At 62.5% G+C, this 14,332-nt stretch overlaps 2 protein-coding genes across 4 annotated transcripts; one reads left to right on the top strand and one right to left on the bottom strand.

The window, feature by feature from the left end:
* Positions 1-350: 350 nt before the first annotated feature.
* On the bottom strand, positions 351-3,838 carry LOC104481318 (deoxyribodipyrimidine photo-lyase). Of its 2 annotated transcripts, none has more exons than XM_086755089.1 (9): positions 3,503-3,838; positions 3,127-3,305; positions 2,852-3,034; positions 2,529-2,687; positions 2,043-2,241; positions 1,811-1,963; positions 1,410-1,531; positions 1,153-1,312; positions 351-981 (listed from the first exon to the last, which is right to left on the bottom strand). In XM_086755089.1, exons 1-9 carry the CDS (start codon positions 3,735-3,737, stop codon positions 827-829), a joined length of 1,545 nt encoding a protein of 514 aa, XP_086611215.1. In that variant the 5' UTR covers positions 3,738-3,838; the 3' UTR covers positions 351-826. The 2 variants fall into 2 exon arrangements, with proteins under 2 accessions (XP_086611215.1, XP_010120777.2); XM_010122475.2 differs by having other exon boundaries at positions 3,160-3,305.
* Positions 3,839-3,999: 161 nt separating this feature from the next.
* LOC147599695 (uncharacterized) lies at positions 4,000-10,527 on the top strand. Of its 2 annotated transcripts, XM_086754961.1 has the most exons (6): positions 4,002-4,249; positions 5,229-5,984; positions 9,068-9,469; positions 9,668-9,784; positions 10,097-10,182; positions 10,370-10,527. In XM_086754961.1, the coding sequence occupies exons 1-6, from the start codon at positions 4,171-4,173 to the stop codon at positions 10,442-10,444; spliced, it is 1,515 nt and encodes a 504-aa protein (XP_086611087.1). In that variant the 5' UTR covers positions 4,002-4,170; the 3' UTR covers positions 10,445-10,527. The 2 variants fall into 2 exon arrangements, with proteins under 2 accessions (XP_086611088.1, XP_086611087.1); XM_086754962.1 differs by lacking the exon at positions 9,668-9,784 and having other exon boundaries at positions 4,000-4,249.
* Positions 10,528-14,332: the final 3,805 nt, after the last annotated feature.

Raw genomic sequence — 14,332 nt, 5'->3', positions numbered from 1 at the left:
TGCTGGGGTCAGGGCTGCAGTGGCCGTTGGCTCCTGGGGCGGGGGGATGCGCCAGCTGATGGCAGGGGGCAGTGGGGGTCAACTTGTGCAACTGGTGGTACATCACCAGATGTCACTGGGAGGGGGTTATTGTCACCATCCCTTGACTAAGCCATCTGGTTTGTGGCCTCCCCCTGCAAACTGCTCGCTGGACGCGGGGCAGGAGGTGCAAGGCACTGAGGAAGGGGCTCTGTAGTGCCCGTGCCCTCCCCGAGCCTGGCGCTGCTGCTGGCATCCCTGTCCCGCACAGCCCGGCTCTGCCCTCGCAGCAGCGCCGTGCGTCGCCCCATAAACACCATAGACGCAGGAGATACAAACTGTAAACTTTAAAATAGCTGTCGAAGGATGTGTGTGCCAGCCCAGCACAGCGCTGGCTCTGCACAGAGCCAAGCAGGGCTTCCCTGGGAGAAGAAGGGCCTGAAGAGCCAATTCTGGGGGCCTCTCCCCAGAAAAGCCCTGCTCAGCCTAAAGCTAAGCCATGGTTAGCAGCAGCAACGGCAGCCTGGGCTTACTCCTGAGCACGGTGGTTGTAGAAAGGTTTCTGTGGGCATTGGCATGCTGAGGATGGACTCACGGCCACCAGCAAACCTGTGGCAGCTCGAGCAGAGGGACAGAAAAAAGAAACCTGCAAACGCCTGGGGCTTGCCGCTGTTACAGTGAGCCCTCCGCCAGCGCCGGATGCAATCCCTGGCCGGGAAATGAGGTGCAGGCTGGCACCTTGGCAAAGGCACGTCTGCGCCCCGCACAGAGGGGCACGAGCCATCTCAAGCCATGCTGTCTGTGCCCGTCACTGGGAGAGCATGCGGGGGGCGTAGCGACGCTCGAACTGGCCCACGTCGAACTTGCGCTTGCAGCCGGCGTAGTTCATGTAGCGGATCTTCCCGAAGATGGCTCGCTCCACCCAGCCGTGGTCGTGTATGCCGCAGATGGACCAGAGGCAGCCTGCGGGGAGCGGGGACGGAGCGTCAGCTCTCCTCGGTGCTCGCAGGCATCCGGAGAGCAGGTGGGATGTGCGTGCAAGGCAAGACAGGATGCAGCATGGGCTGGGTTGTCTACAGAGAGCCCCCCCGCACCGTGGCCTTGGCCATCAGAGATAAGACTCCCACAGCTTGCCTACATAACCGTTGGGGTCCCTCCCATCCAGCTCGTAGCGGTCGTTGAGGTAGATGGCAAACTGCAGGGCCTCCTCAGGGGAGCGGGTCCACTCCAGAATCTTCTTGGCCCAGTACATCCGCAGGAAGCCATGCATCTTACCCTCCCGGACCATTTGGAGCTGGAGGGAAAGGGCCAGGCACAGGGGTCATGCCAGTTCGTCTCTGCCTCTTGGGCAAAGGCTCAGCTTTTTGGGAGGGGGAGGCACAGGACACTACCTGGGCAGCGTTCCAGAGCGGGTCATGCGTGCTCCCCTGCTCCAGCTCCTGCAGTTCATAGAGAAAAGGCCTCTTGTCTTTGGCGTGGAGCTTCAGGGTGGTTTGTGCCCAGTCGTAGGCACCTATGAGCAAGAGAGATGAGGAGCGACACCGAGCAACCCACTCCTGTGGGGCCCCAAGGAAGGGATGGGGAATTGGGCTACTGAGGGCACCGTGCCTTGAAGGCACCAGCCTTGAAGAGGGCATCGGCCAGTTCCTGTCTGACCTCCAGAAGGTACCAAATGATGGCATATTTGTGCCCCCACAGCCCCTCATCTGGCAGAAATGGGATTGACAAGTTCGGGTGGCCAGTTGGGTACCAGCCTGGCCCCCAGCATTGCTCACCCGACCCAGGAGGCTACCTTGTACGCTGTCGTAGTTCTCATTGTAGTAGCAAAAGTTTTCAGCCAGCTCCCGACGTACTACAGCCTCCTCCACGAACGTGTCCACTGACTCCTTGTACTTGCCTCGGTGTTTCTGCACCTCCAGGATGGCTCGTTGCGTGGAAACTTGGCCTGGGGGCATGGGGAGGGAGCAGGTCAGGCTGCTGGTCCAAGCTGCTGTGCTGTGAGGTGGGACGCTCAGGGCACTCACCGAAGTGGAACCATGGGGACAGGTTGCTGAGCGCTGCCTTGTTGGGGTCGTTCCGGTGGGAGCCGAAGGATTTCAGCCGCTCCGCAATGAAGGACTGCAGCACAGCCATCCCCGCAGCTGTGCCGGGGGTTGCCCACTCTACCTCCTTCACGGTGCGGTCCACCTGCAAGCTGGAATAACAGGCCTCCCAGGAGACAGGCTGGGCGGCGACCAAGCGGCGTGAGTGCATTTGCAGATGCTCTTCAGCCAGGGCTGCCCTGACTGTGATGTCCCCAGCCAGCAAGTACCCAGCCCACGTGGAGACACGGGAATTGAAAGAGGTGGGAACCTCCCTTTCCCAGGGGCATCCCCATCTCCACGCCACCTCTGTGTGACCTCAGCCACGCGCTGTCCCCATCCCCTGCCGTGCCCTCCCAGGATCAGAAAGCAGCTGTGAAACTCTCTGGGCCTGGCCACCAGTGGGTGTGGAGTGTCTCCTGCTGGTACCTCTGCCGGGCAGGATGGGGGATACGGGTGACGAATGATGGGGGGGAACTCGGTGAGAAACTCGGGGAGCTGAGCGTGGATCTTGCCCCGGATGGTCCTGGCACTGTACTCCTGCTTGGGGGAGGCGACCCAGCAGGGCACGATGTTGTGGGCATCAACCTGGGAAGCAGAGCCATGGAGGAGAGCATGAGCAGAAGATGACATCACACACACTCCCTGCTCAGATCACTCCAGCACACCTCTGCAGGCACAAAATATGGGAGACAAGGTTCTCCCACACATCACCAGCTGGAGTTTTCCTCTCCCAGAGCATGGGCACCCACCTGCGCAAACGGCACATCCTCCGGCAACCGCTCCCTGACGTCCTCCACCCACTGCTGGGGAAGGCGCAGGGGGCAGAAGTCTGTCACCAGCCCACCCACGCCATGCTCCACCACAAACGCGGGCAGCACGTCCTTGGCGTAGCCCAGCAGCAAGTGGAAGGGGATATTCAGCTCTGTGCACTCCTGCAGAGCGAGGGGGAAAGGGTTACGGGATGGTCTGTGCTTCTGCAGACCCCATCCCACCACCATCCCCTTCCCCGGGAGCCCCATCCCACCCAGCGTGGCCATTCCCGCAGCAGCAGCCATACCTCGGCCACCTCCTGCAGGCCCCTCAGCATGAAGTTGTAATGGCGGATGGTGGCATCCAGGAATTTGGGCACCAGGCAGAAGCAGACCCGCAGAGGCAGCTCCTGTTTGAGGGCCAGGCGCTGGGCGTAGAGGAAAGCCCAGTTATCTGGGGAAAAAGCACACGGGGCAGCGTTGGGGGGGACGCTTCACTGAGGGGATGGAGTTGGGGTTTTTTAAGAGGGATCCTCCCAGCTTCCCCAGCAGAGAGGACACCAGCTCCAAGGCCTGCCGTAGGAAGAGACCAAGGCTTTTGCCACGCGTGGGAGCTCTGTTTCCCAGCCCCCTCCACCGGCTGGTTCGCACCTTGCACCCGCTGGTCCCGGGACATCCAGTAAAGGATGCAGCGTGCATCATCCTTCAGATCCGAGCCCTGCGAGACCAGGCGAACCCGCTTCTTGTTGTACTTAAACTCTCGCACGGACGGGGCCGCCCTCCGCCGGGCCTCCTGCACCGCCTCCTCTTCCTCCTCCTTCCTGCTCCGAGACACGCGTGGCAGCTCCGCGGCCTCGCTTTTTCTCTTCCTTTCCCCCCGCCGCATCCTTAGAATCGCCCGGAGCAGCGTGGCTGCTTGAGGACGGAAACGTGACCGTGTTCGAGCTCCCGGTGTCCAGATCCGGGTGTCGGTCCCTACTCGCTACCCACGCGGCCCTCCGGGTGTTACACAACGAGAAGGGGCGTGTTTATGGGCGTGGCCTTCGGGGAAAGGGCGTGGGTACCGCATCTGACACCGCCCCGTCCACGCACACGGGGGCCGGGGCTCCGCCGATGTCCCCGGCGCGCCCACGGGCGCGCCGGGGACATCGGCGGAGCCCCGGCCCACGGGAGGGGTGGCAGTACCCACTGGTGCTTTCCCTCCCTGCCCCCGTGGAAAGAGGAAGTGGCTCCGGCCACATTCAGCAGCCGAGTCCCCAGGTGCAAGGACCTGTCCCCACGCGTGGAGTGGGCGGGTGGTCTGTGTGCTGACCCTGGACATGGCCGGGCAGAGAGAACGGCTGTGCCTGTCCCTGCTGCTGCTGCTGCTGAGCCTCACCGTGCCGGATCCCGCGCTGGGTAAGGGCTGAGCGGGATGCGATGCTCTCCGTGGGGCAGTCGGTGAGCGGGGGAGCATCCTTCCACAGGGTGGTGGGAGGCCCCGGGGTGGCTCCCCCCATGTTGCGGGTGCCGTTTGCTCTCTGACATCTCAGCCCAGTGAGTGACCAGGGCTGCACTGAAGCGGCAAGCTTGGCTTTATTTCTTTTGCCTCTCACTGGTGTCTCCGTCCAGGCAGAGAAGACTTTGGTCCCAGCTGGTCCCTCTTTGCTGAACCTTGGCCCCTGCTGGGCTCGTTGCCTTTGCTACCAAACAGCCCTGCCTAGCTGACAGCATCACCAGGTTGTCACGGGCCCGGAAAACCGCAAAATGCTGTCCCGATGTTGGCACTTGGCACAAAGCAGTGCTGAGCTGAGTGCGGGGAATAAACCTGGGGCTTGCACCTCTTGTGACCCTTGAGCCCTCAACCCGCCACAGAGCTTTCATGGGTCACAGCACGTCTCAGCGACTTGCCTCTGAGCTGCCAGCTGGCATTTGTTCCTCTATGCCCCCCCTCTGCAGGGCTGGCTCCCCCGTTCGCATTATTTACACCCAGTGCTATCAGTTCCTGACTACCTGCTGCAGTTCCAGCCCCTCTCACGGTCACCGATTCCCGCACAGCTCTTCCTGTCAGACGAGTTCGCCTGACTTCCTCCGGGGATGGGTGAAGGTGGTGGAACGGGTCTGCAGGAGTTCCTGCCCTGACACCAGTGATGCCCATGGCTTGTTCCTGCTTTGTCAGGCTGGGGGGATTTACGTGCCCTGCCTTGCTGATACCCATTCAGGGGATCCACGTGTTTGGTCCGTGCAGGATGGTGAATCCCCACTCCTGATGACAGGCGGCTGATGTGTAGCTTGGGGAGCTTGTGGTGTTGGTGATGCTGCACCATCCCCAGCAGTGCCATGGTCCCAGCCTTTCACTGCCAGCCCTTCTGCACCTCACTCTCCCACCTCTTTGCAGGGACCACCGCCACGGATGTGACAGCCACTGTGTCCCTGACTCACCCAACCTCCTCGACACCCACAGAGACCACAGCGCTGCTACCCACCGCCAACTCCACCACCGCAGCTGCTGACCCTCCATCCAGCCCTGCAGCCTCCCCCGTGGACACGCTGACCGAAGCCTTCACACCCGGCCCTGCAGCCCCTTCGGGGAGCATCCCGGCAACCCCTGGCAGTCCCACACCGCAGGTCGGGGGTGGCACAGCCCGCAGCACTCCTGTGTCCCCTGACAGCACAACAGTGCAGCCTGACCCCACCACAGCAGGGCTGGGGCTCACCACCAGCGCCCGAACTCCAACCCCCACCTGTGCCGAGACAACCATGATCACCTCTGTGGAGACCAGCACGGCCCTGGCTGTCACCTCGTTTGGAGTCGAAACGAGCTCGCTGCCTCCCTCCACCTCCGCTCTTCTCTCCCCAACCTGGGTGGGCACCACGCTTGGCACCGGCACCCAGCAAGGACCATCCACAACCACGCTGCTTGGCAGCACACCCCCGGGGACTGACAGTGCACCTTCTCCCACCGCGCCAGCACCAACAGCAGCTCCAGATGAGCCCTCAATGACCTCGGCGGACAGCACGGCCGTCTCCAATACCAGCACGGCCGTCCCCAATACCAGTACGGGGGTTCCGGGGAGCACCCTTGCCCCTATGGCCGGGACCAGCCCTGGTACCTCCACCCCAACAGCACCTGAGGCCCCCAGTTCCACCACGGGTGAGCGCAGCGGCAGGGTGCCTGAAAGGCAGGGTCAGGGTGACAAATCCCACGGGAATCTCTCGTCCTGCTCCCATCCAGGCACCGGGTTTCCCTGCCCGGGCCCCAGCCCCGGGGCGGCCGCAGGCTCCGTGCAGGCCGGAGGTGGGGGTCCCACAGCTGCTCCCAGCGTCCCGTCACGCAGCGGGGCCGGGTCCCAACCTCACACCCCACGCTGCGGGGCGGGGGCACCGGGCCCGGGCCGGGCTTCGCTGAGGGGCGGGGCTAGGGGCGGGGCAAGGGGGGAGGGGCGTGGTCAGTGCAAAAAAGGGGTGCTAGGAAGTGGGCGGGGCTCCAGGACTGGGCGGGGCATCTCAGCCCCACCCCAGGTGTGCTGCTGTGAGCTTGTGCTAGGGCTTTGCGACTGTACCGGGGCTGTGTGGCTGTGCCCCGGCTCCGTGACTGTGCCCCGGCAGTGTGGCCGTGCCCCGGCTGTGTGGCTGTGCCCCGGCTCCGTGACTGTGCCCCGGCAGTGTGGCCGTGCCCCGGCAGTGTGGCCGTGCCCCGGCTGTATGGCTGTGCCCCGGCAGTGTGACTGTGCTCCGGCTCCGTGACTGTGCCCCGGCAGTGTGGCCGTGCCCCGGCAGTGTGACTGTGCCCCGGCAGTGTGACTGTGCTCCGGCTCCGTGACTGTGCCCCGGCAGTGTGGCTGTGCCCCGGCAGTGTGGCTGTGCCCCGGCAGTGTGGCCGTGCCCCGGCAGTGTGACTGTGCTCCGGCAGTGTGGCTGTGCCCCGGCAGTGTGGCCGTGCCCCGGCTGTGTGACTGTGCTCCGGCAGTGTGGCTGTGCCCCGGCAGTGTGGCCGTGCCCCGGCTGTGTGGCTGTGCCCCGGCAGTGTGGCTGTGCCCCAGCTGTGCCGCTGGCAGTGTACCTGTACCTGGCAGTGAGAGCGTACCCCAGGAGTGTGACTGGACCCCGGCAGTGCATTCCCCTAGGCGCCTGTGTCCCAGCAGAGTGGCTGTATCCTGGTGGTGCTTCCAAGGGTCTTCACCCTGGGGCTACACCTGTAACCTCCCTCCATGCACTTGAACCTGGCAGGGAGATCTGCCCCCAGTGTCCCTGTACCCCACAGAGCCCCTCTATATCGACAGAGTGCCTGTACACTGGCCTAACGCCTACAGTGTGAGTGCTCCCCACCCCCCCTGTACCCCACTGGTGGCCCGGCAGCACCGCGGCGTACGTGTGCAGCAGAGGGGTGCCTGTGCCCCTGCAGCGTCCCGGCCTCCCTGGCAGCGCCTGTACCCTGGCCCAGTGCCTGCAGGAGCCTCTGGCCGCTCTTGTCCCTGACCCCGAGCAGAAGGAAGCGGCTCTGGCTGTCAGCGGCGCGGTTCAGCCATGACACGCTGTGACATGGGGAAGTGATGCTTGTACAGATAGGCCGGGGGACAGACCCTCAGCCCGGAGCACGCCCTTCCTGAGCGTCTCCTGTTCTCTCGGCCAGTTCCTCCGGCTCAGACAGAGTGGGCTGTTGTCTCCTGAGGGCGTTGGTGCTAGAAGCCACCGAACATCACCCCTGTGGCAGAGCACAGGGACGGTCCCAGGCAGCCTGGCTGCTTCCCTGGGCTTTTTTCCATCGTCACCGACCCCTCAGCAGGCAGTCTGCTTCAGTGGTGGCCTTACTGGCCTGCCCTGCCCACTGCTCATGGCTGCTCAGGATCTGGTGTGCATCTGAGGAGCAGAAGGACCCACCTGGATGCTCCTCCTCTGCCAGACAAAGGAGACCCAGAAACCCCAGTGCTGGGGCTGCGGGGAGCGCTCGGAGTAGTGCTTGCAGGGGGGCATCGGCTCCTGCCCACCTGGACATGGCCAGGCAGAGAGTGGGGCTGCCCCTGCCCCTGCTGCTGCTGAGCCTCGTCAGCCTCGCCGTGCCACGCTTCGTGCTGGGTAAGGGCTAAGCTGGACACGATGTTCTCCGTGGGGCGGGTGGCAAGTGGGGACCATCTTTCCCTGGGGTGATGGAGTGCTTGGCCCACAGCAGGCACCGGTGGGGTGCAGGGGGGGGGAAATGCTGCGGGTGCTGTTTGGCTCCTCCTTGGTGTGAGGATGAGGCCCTTCAGTGCAGAGACCGTCCCGGGCATGGGCTGGGATCAGACCTTTGCCCTTCTCCACGTTATTATTTAACCAGCTGCTGCCTGCAGCGGCTCAGGGAGGGAGGGGCTGCCGGGGGTTTTCGGAGTTTCTGGTGGGGTTGTCTGAAAGCAGCCAGCAGCTTGTAGCTCGGTTCCCCATCCCAATGTGAGCAGAGCCCCAGATTCACTGAGTTTGTGCTGGGAACACTGGGCAATCCAGCCTGGCATCTCAAAGCCGCCACCTCGCAGGCAGCCCTTGAAAGATGCCCGAGCAGCCAGGCTGTTGTGTGTGTCCCTTTGGAGAGGGTTACAGGCGCCTGGGCTTTCCCAGGGACAGCAGGCTGCCCCAGCACGGGGTCCGTACGGGCACAGAGAACGGCCCTCCTGCGTCCCTCAGCCCCCCCCGCCCCCCCGAGCTTTCGTGGGTTGCAGCACGTCTCTACCAACTTGCCCTGAGCTGCCAGCTGGCATTTGTTCCTCTATGCCCCCCCCTCTGTGGGGCTGGTTCCCCTGTTCCCATTATTTACACCCGGCGCTATCAGTTCCTGACTATCTGCAGCAGAGAGGTTTGTGTAAACTGCTGCTGCTGCAGTTCCAGCCCCTCTCACGGTCACCGATTCCTGCATGGCTCTTCCCGTTGGACGAGTTTGCCTGACTTCCTCCGGGGATGGGTGAAGGTGGTGGAACGGGTCTGCAGGAGTTCCTGCCCTGACACCAGTGATGCCCATGGCTTGTTCCTGCTTTGTCAGGCTGGGGGGATTTACGTGCCCTGCCTTGCTGATACCCATTCAGGGGATCCACGTGTTTGGTCCGTGCAGGATGGTGAATCCCCACTCCTAGTGCTCCACAGCTGATGTGCAGCTCAGGGTCCATCAGGAAGCTCGTGGTGGTGATGATGCTGCACCATCCCCAGCAGTGCCATGGTCCCAGCCTTTCACTGCCAGCCCTTCTGCACCTCACTCTCCCACCTTTGCAGGGACCACCGCCACAGATGTGACAGCCACCGTGTCCTCGATTCTCCCTACCTCCTTGACACCCACAGAGACCTCGGCACTGCTACCCACCACCACAGCCACCGTCCCTCCCTCTAGCCCTGAAACAGGAGCCCCCACCCAGGAGGGGTCCAGCACACCCCAGGGGACCAGCAGTGCCCCCTCTCCCACCGCACCAGCACCAACAACCAGTTTGGCTGAGCCCTTGACGACCCTGGCAGACACCACAGCTGCCCATGACACCAGCACAGGGGTCCCAGGGAGCACCTCCACTCCCAGCCAGCCAATGGGAACCACAGATGGGGCCACCCCTGACATCTCCACCCTGACCAAGGAGCCAACCCCGAGCACCTCAACAGCACCTGAGACCCCCAGTGCAGCCATGGGTGAGTGCAGCCACAGGGCGGCCAGAGGGCAGGGGCATGGTCAGGGTGACAAATCCTGTGGGGATGCAGAGCATGTACTTGGGTGGCTTTGTGTAGGTGCCTTCACGTGGGTGGCTTTATTTAGGCTCAGTCTGTCCCCAGCTGTAGGAGCATCCTGCGCCTCTGCAGCCAGCACTAATGTAACGTTGCTTTGCCCAGGCACGGACCCCTCCTCCCCCACCACTGACTCAGCCCAGACCCCAGACTTTACCCTCAGCACCTCTGCAGACCTGCCGACGACACTGCCCATCTACCCCACCGCCATGTCCAACGCCAGTAAGTGCATCGTGGCATCGCCGACCCCCTCCCAGCACCAGCGGCTTTGTGCTTCCAGGGGCCAGTGCGGGGGGTCTGGAGCCCCACTGCTTTTGCCATGCTCGCAATATGGGGACACAGATGCTCTGTGGGATGTAGGTTTTGCTGTATAGGTGGAGGGCTGTTCTTCTGACAGTGGAGGGTGTCCATGACATGAGTAATCTGGGAGGAGGTCCTGTGTCTGTGCCAGCAATCCCCGGGAAAGACCCCCAGATCCTTTGGCATAGCCTGGGGTTCAAGGGCAATAACCAGAGCCACGTTTTTTGTCCCTAGGTGCATCTCACCTCTTTCTGTCGCTGCGGCTAACTGTCCCCCTGGACCTGGAGAACACCATGGTGCAGGAGCTGGTATTGTCCAAGGTGAGGTGTGCCAGGAGGGGTGGCCACTTTGCATCTGCCAGCCACAGTCCAGCCACCTGGGGAGGGGGTTGGATGAAGGGGAGACCCTCCTTTGGCTGCTGTGGTCCAGGATCAGGCCCCTCTTAGGTGGGGAGCAGGGGTAGGAGACCCCCTCCATCGTGGTTTGACAGTTGTCCTCTCCCTCCAGCTCCGTGGGGACCTGCAGACGGCATTCCCGTATGCTGGCCTGGCAGTGGAGTGGCGAGGGAAGAGGAGGACCTGACCCTGGCTCCTTGCCCGGCCAGCACCCGCGTGGACTGGCAAACCACTGCTCCCAGCTCCTTACTCCATGGCGGTACAGCCCTTTGGGATAACCTGTACAGCCCCCCCTTCAACCCCAGACCCCCATTCTTCACTGTGCACCCCAGCAGACCCCCAGAGCTCCCCATGGGCTGAGTGCCCCTGCCCTTTCCCACAGCCTGTCTGTGAGCCCAAGCCCTGCGGGCACCCTGCGAGGCTGGGCTTTTTACAGGTGGGACTGAGATGGCTCAGCCACAAAAGCCACCCTGGGGATGGGTGGAGGAGAGAAAGGAGACTTGGAGCCTCCAGTACTGCTGTACCCAGGCCGCTCGGGGCTGGTAACCTCTCAAGTTTGCCACCCAGGGAGGCTGCAGTGCCCGAGGTCTTCAAGAGATGCTCCATGGCTGCGTCACATCCAGAGCGGGCCAAGGCGGAGCCTGGGGTGGCTCTGGGAAGGAGGCAGGAGTCCCCCTCTCCCACCTGAGTCGCGGGCAGGGGCCAGCCGAGCTCCTGGGCCCTTCAGCGCAGAGGATGCGTGAAGCCGAAGCCCGATGCACCATATCTCCCTGCTCACCTGCGGTACTGCTGGCAGAGGAGCACACCCATGCCAACGCGGGCCGGGCAGTAAAGGGAAATCCCACGTTTCCATGGCAAAGATGACGACTTCTTTTTTTTCCAAGTTGACTTCTCCGGTTTGCAGCTTCACCATCTGGCAGAGGTACTAGCGACGAAAACCGGCCGAGAGATGGGCTCAGGGCTGTCCCCCTCTGGCAGGGGTGGCCACAGATGTTCCCGAGGGCGGCTCGGCACCCTGACAGGCTGAGGGTCCCCGCTTTGGTCCTCCCTGCCCTGTGACAGCCCACGGCTGCCGGGACAGCTGCGCGCACCATGGGGCCGTGGAAATCCCGTGGGCTGTGCTCCTTCCCTGTTTTTTTCCAGTCCTAAGCTGAGGAGACAGCCACAGCGTCTGTCCCCCTGCAGCAAAGTCATTTATTAACTGATTAATTAGCCAGATAAAATCCAACCCAAGCAATTATTAGCCCAAGCAAGTCACCTCGCTGGGAGATTGAAAACTGAAATAATTAGCCAAATAGCTGTGCTGCTCGTCAGGGGTTGTTTTCGACCGATCCCTGCTCCTTGCTGGCAGCCCGTGCCGCCCTGGCACGGGGAGGGCTGGGAGTGGGCACATGGGGCTGTGGGATGCCAAACCTGAGGACGGCTCCTGGGCTACCCGGGTTGTTGCCCGGCTGGGAAAGAGCCAGCAGTGAGACGGGATGGGGAAAGGCACCCTGGGATCAGCCGGCTCTTGGGGGCTGGGAGAGACTGGGATGGGGCTGGAGGCTGAGCCAGGGTGGCTTGTCGGCTTGTCAGGATGCTCCCATTTGGGGTGCCCTCTGCATCCCAGGGTTGCCTCTTTGCTCTATAGGATGCCATGTGGCTTTTGGGGGCTTGTCAAAGCCATCGGCACCGAAAAAGGTCCCTCAGCACCCGGACAGGGAGCCGGGGAGTGGGGAAAAGCCTGCTGGAAGGGGTCCCCCATGCCGGATGCCTGGTGGGGTGCTGGGAAAGAAATCCTCGTGCTCTGCCTACGCCGTGGAGCTGTGCCAAGAGTCCTCCCACACCACGTCCCACTAGACTGCTTTCTCCAGCTGTTGAATCCATAACTTCAGACCCCGGGACATGGCTGGGGGCCAAGACCAGGGTAATGGAGCCAAAATGCGTCACAAAGGGAGGAAAAGGTCCTGAAGTGCCGGGATGAAAAGGCGACCGGGGCACTCGCTGTCCCCTGCCGGCACAGCTGCCTTCCACTGTTGTGACTGAGCGGTGGTGGGGAGGAGATGCTCCGGCACCACTGAGCCCCTCTTCCTCCCAGCCCGGGAGGGAGAAGAGGGGCGCGGTGGGGGGATGTGGCTGCCATGGGGATGGTGAGTGCAGCTCCAGTGTTGGGGACACAGAGCTCTGACAAAGTCCTGCCACTGCCTGTGCTCTCCGTGCCTGCCATCCTCCTCCAGGATGCTGCCACCACCTTCACCTCATGACTGCTTGCCTGCCACGGACCCCCGACCAGAGGGGCTCTGAGAGGTCGGATCTGAGTTCTGTTGCTTTCCCAGCCCATAAATAATTTCTCAGCCTCTGCTGTAACCTGCTCCCATCTGTCAGCTTTGTCCAAAGGAATGGATCCTGTGCCCCGCAGGACTGTCACCTTTGGAGGGTCCAGCAGCATCATGGAGCGTGTGTCTCGAGCCCCTTGTGACTCAGGTGTCCCTTCCAGTGCCCGTCTCCCCTTCACCCCCGCCGGTGGCTATAGCCTGGCTCCCGCTGCCCAGCAGGAAGGTGTTGCAACACGCCTGGCTTGCCAAGTCATCCAGAACCTGCGGGGTTGATGGATAACCTGGTTCCCCCCACCACCACCCCGAGCCCTCTCCAAATGCCCTTGCCAGGAGGCCGGAGTGGTGCTGGTAGGAAATGCCGGGACCTCCGCAGGGCTGGAACAACCAGTCCATTAATTCCAGGAAGGCTGATAAGGCACCGTGCTGGGCCACGCTGGATGGTGCAGAGCCCCCAGGTGCTGGGATTCATGGCATTGTCCCCTGGCTGCGGGCTTTGGAGGGGCTCTGCTGCCCACACGATGGTCCTTGATAAGTGTGGATGACGGTTATCCTTGCAGGAGCCTTCGGCTTGCCAGGACCTTGGTTTCAGGTGTGGCAAAAGGATCAATGAAAAGCCCCTTCCCAGGGTGGGAACAGGGCATCATCCTCGAGATGAGGGGTGACCCGTGGTGGCTGCAGGCTTACCTGGGAGGGAGTGCCAATGCCAGAGCAGAGGGACAAGGTCGGTTTGTCACCCCTGTGACTCTGCTGGAGGAGCAGCAGGGACATGGGGCTTCTTGGGGACAGCATGGGCAGAAGGCAGACGCACAAGGGTCTCCAGACGCTGCCAGTCCCAGCACAGCACGGACAGGAGCTTGCGAGTAGGCTGAGGGCGAGGTGGCCTGGCAGCACCTTGCTTTAGCTGAGTTATTTTCCCCTATGCTAAGCAGCACGTTCGCAACTCTCTCTGTGGTTCCCACCACGTTTTGCACCTCAAACACCAGCTGGAGCAACTCTCTCCAGAGTCAGCACATATTCCCCATCGGGGTGGCTTTCCAAAGCAATACGGCATCGTCAGCATGGGCAGGAACGACTCTCCCACGGCAGGTTTGCATCCCTCTAATCCTCCATCAGCCCAGGTGTGGCAGCCTCTCGGGTGGTCACTGGCTGCGTGGTCACCCCAAGATTTGCAGTGCTGGTTTCATGGGCCCCCAACGCACTGTCCATCCCCCAGCTTCGCCCCCGCGCTGGCATTTTGGGTGGGCGGGCATTCGTTCCGGGCGAGCGGTGCTCTCCCCTGATTTACCATCTGTGCCCTGTTCCCGCTGCCGGGGGTAATGCGTGGGCTTGCAGGATGGGGTTTTGTCGGCCGTGACTTGGCCTCCTCTGGCATTTTCCCCATTGATGTTGCCCAGTTGAGGTGTCGCTCCATGCACCCTGGCGATGGAGGCTGGCTCCGGCGGGACACTGTGTACTGCCTAACACCCCTAATAACACTTTGCAGGAGTCGCCCCGGGGCATTTCTGGTTAAGAAGCGTTTAATTGATTACAAAACCATGTAGTGGCAGGGGTTTGCATAATGCTGTCCATGGGGGAGCTGGCAGCAGTTTTCAAGGAAGGGGGGAGCAGGAATTGCTGCTCCAGGGGAAGGGGAGAAGGGGAAACGTAGGGATGAAGTGACCCAGGGGATCAAGGTGAAGTGATCCAGGGAATCCTTGTAGCAGGGGATGGGGTCAGGGGCTGCACTTCTTCCTGCTCCAGCCTCTGGGGATGCTGGTCCC

Source organism: Chlamydotis macqueenii, chromosome 9 (genome assembly GCF_036417535.1).
Source record: "Chlamydotis macqueenii isolate bChlMac1 chromosome 9, bChlMac1.mat, whole genome shotgun sequence".
Classification (NCBI taxonomy): Eukaryota; Metazoa; Chordata; class Aves; order Otidiformes; family Otididae; genus Chlamydotis; species Chlamydotis macqueenii.
The sequence above is the reverse complement of the archived record's forward strand: the minus strand, read 5'-3'. Positions and strand labels throughout refer to the sequence as shown.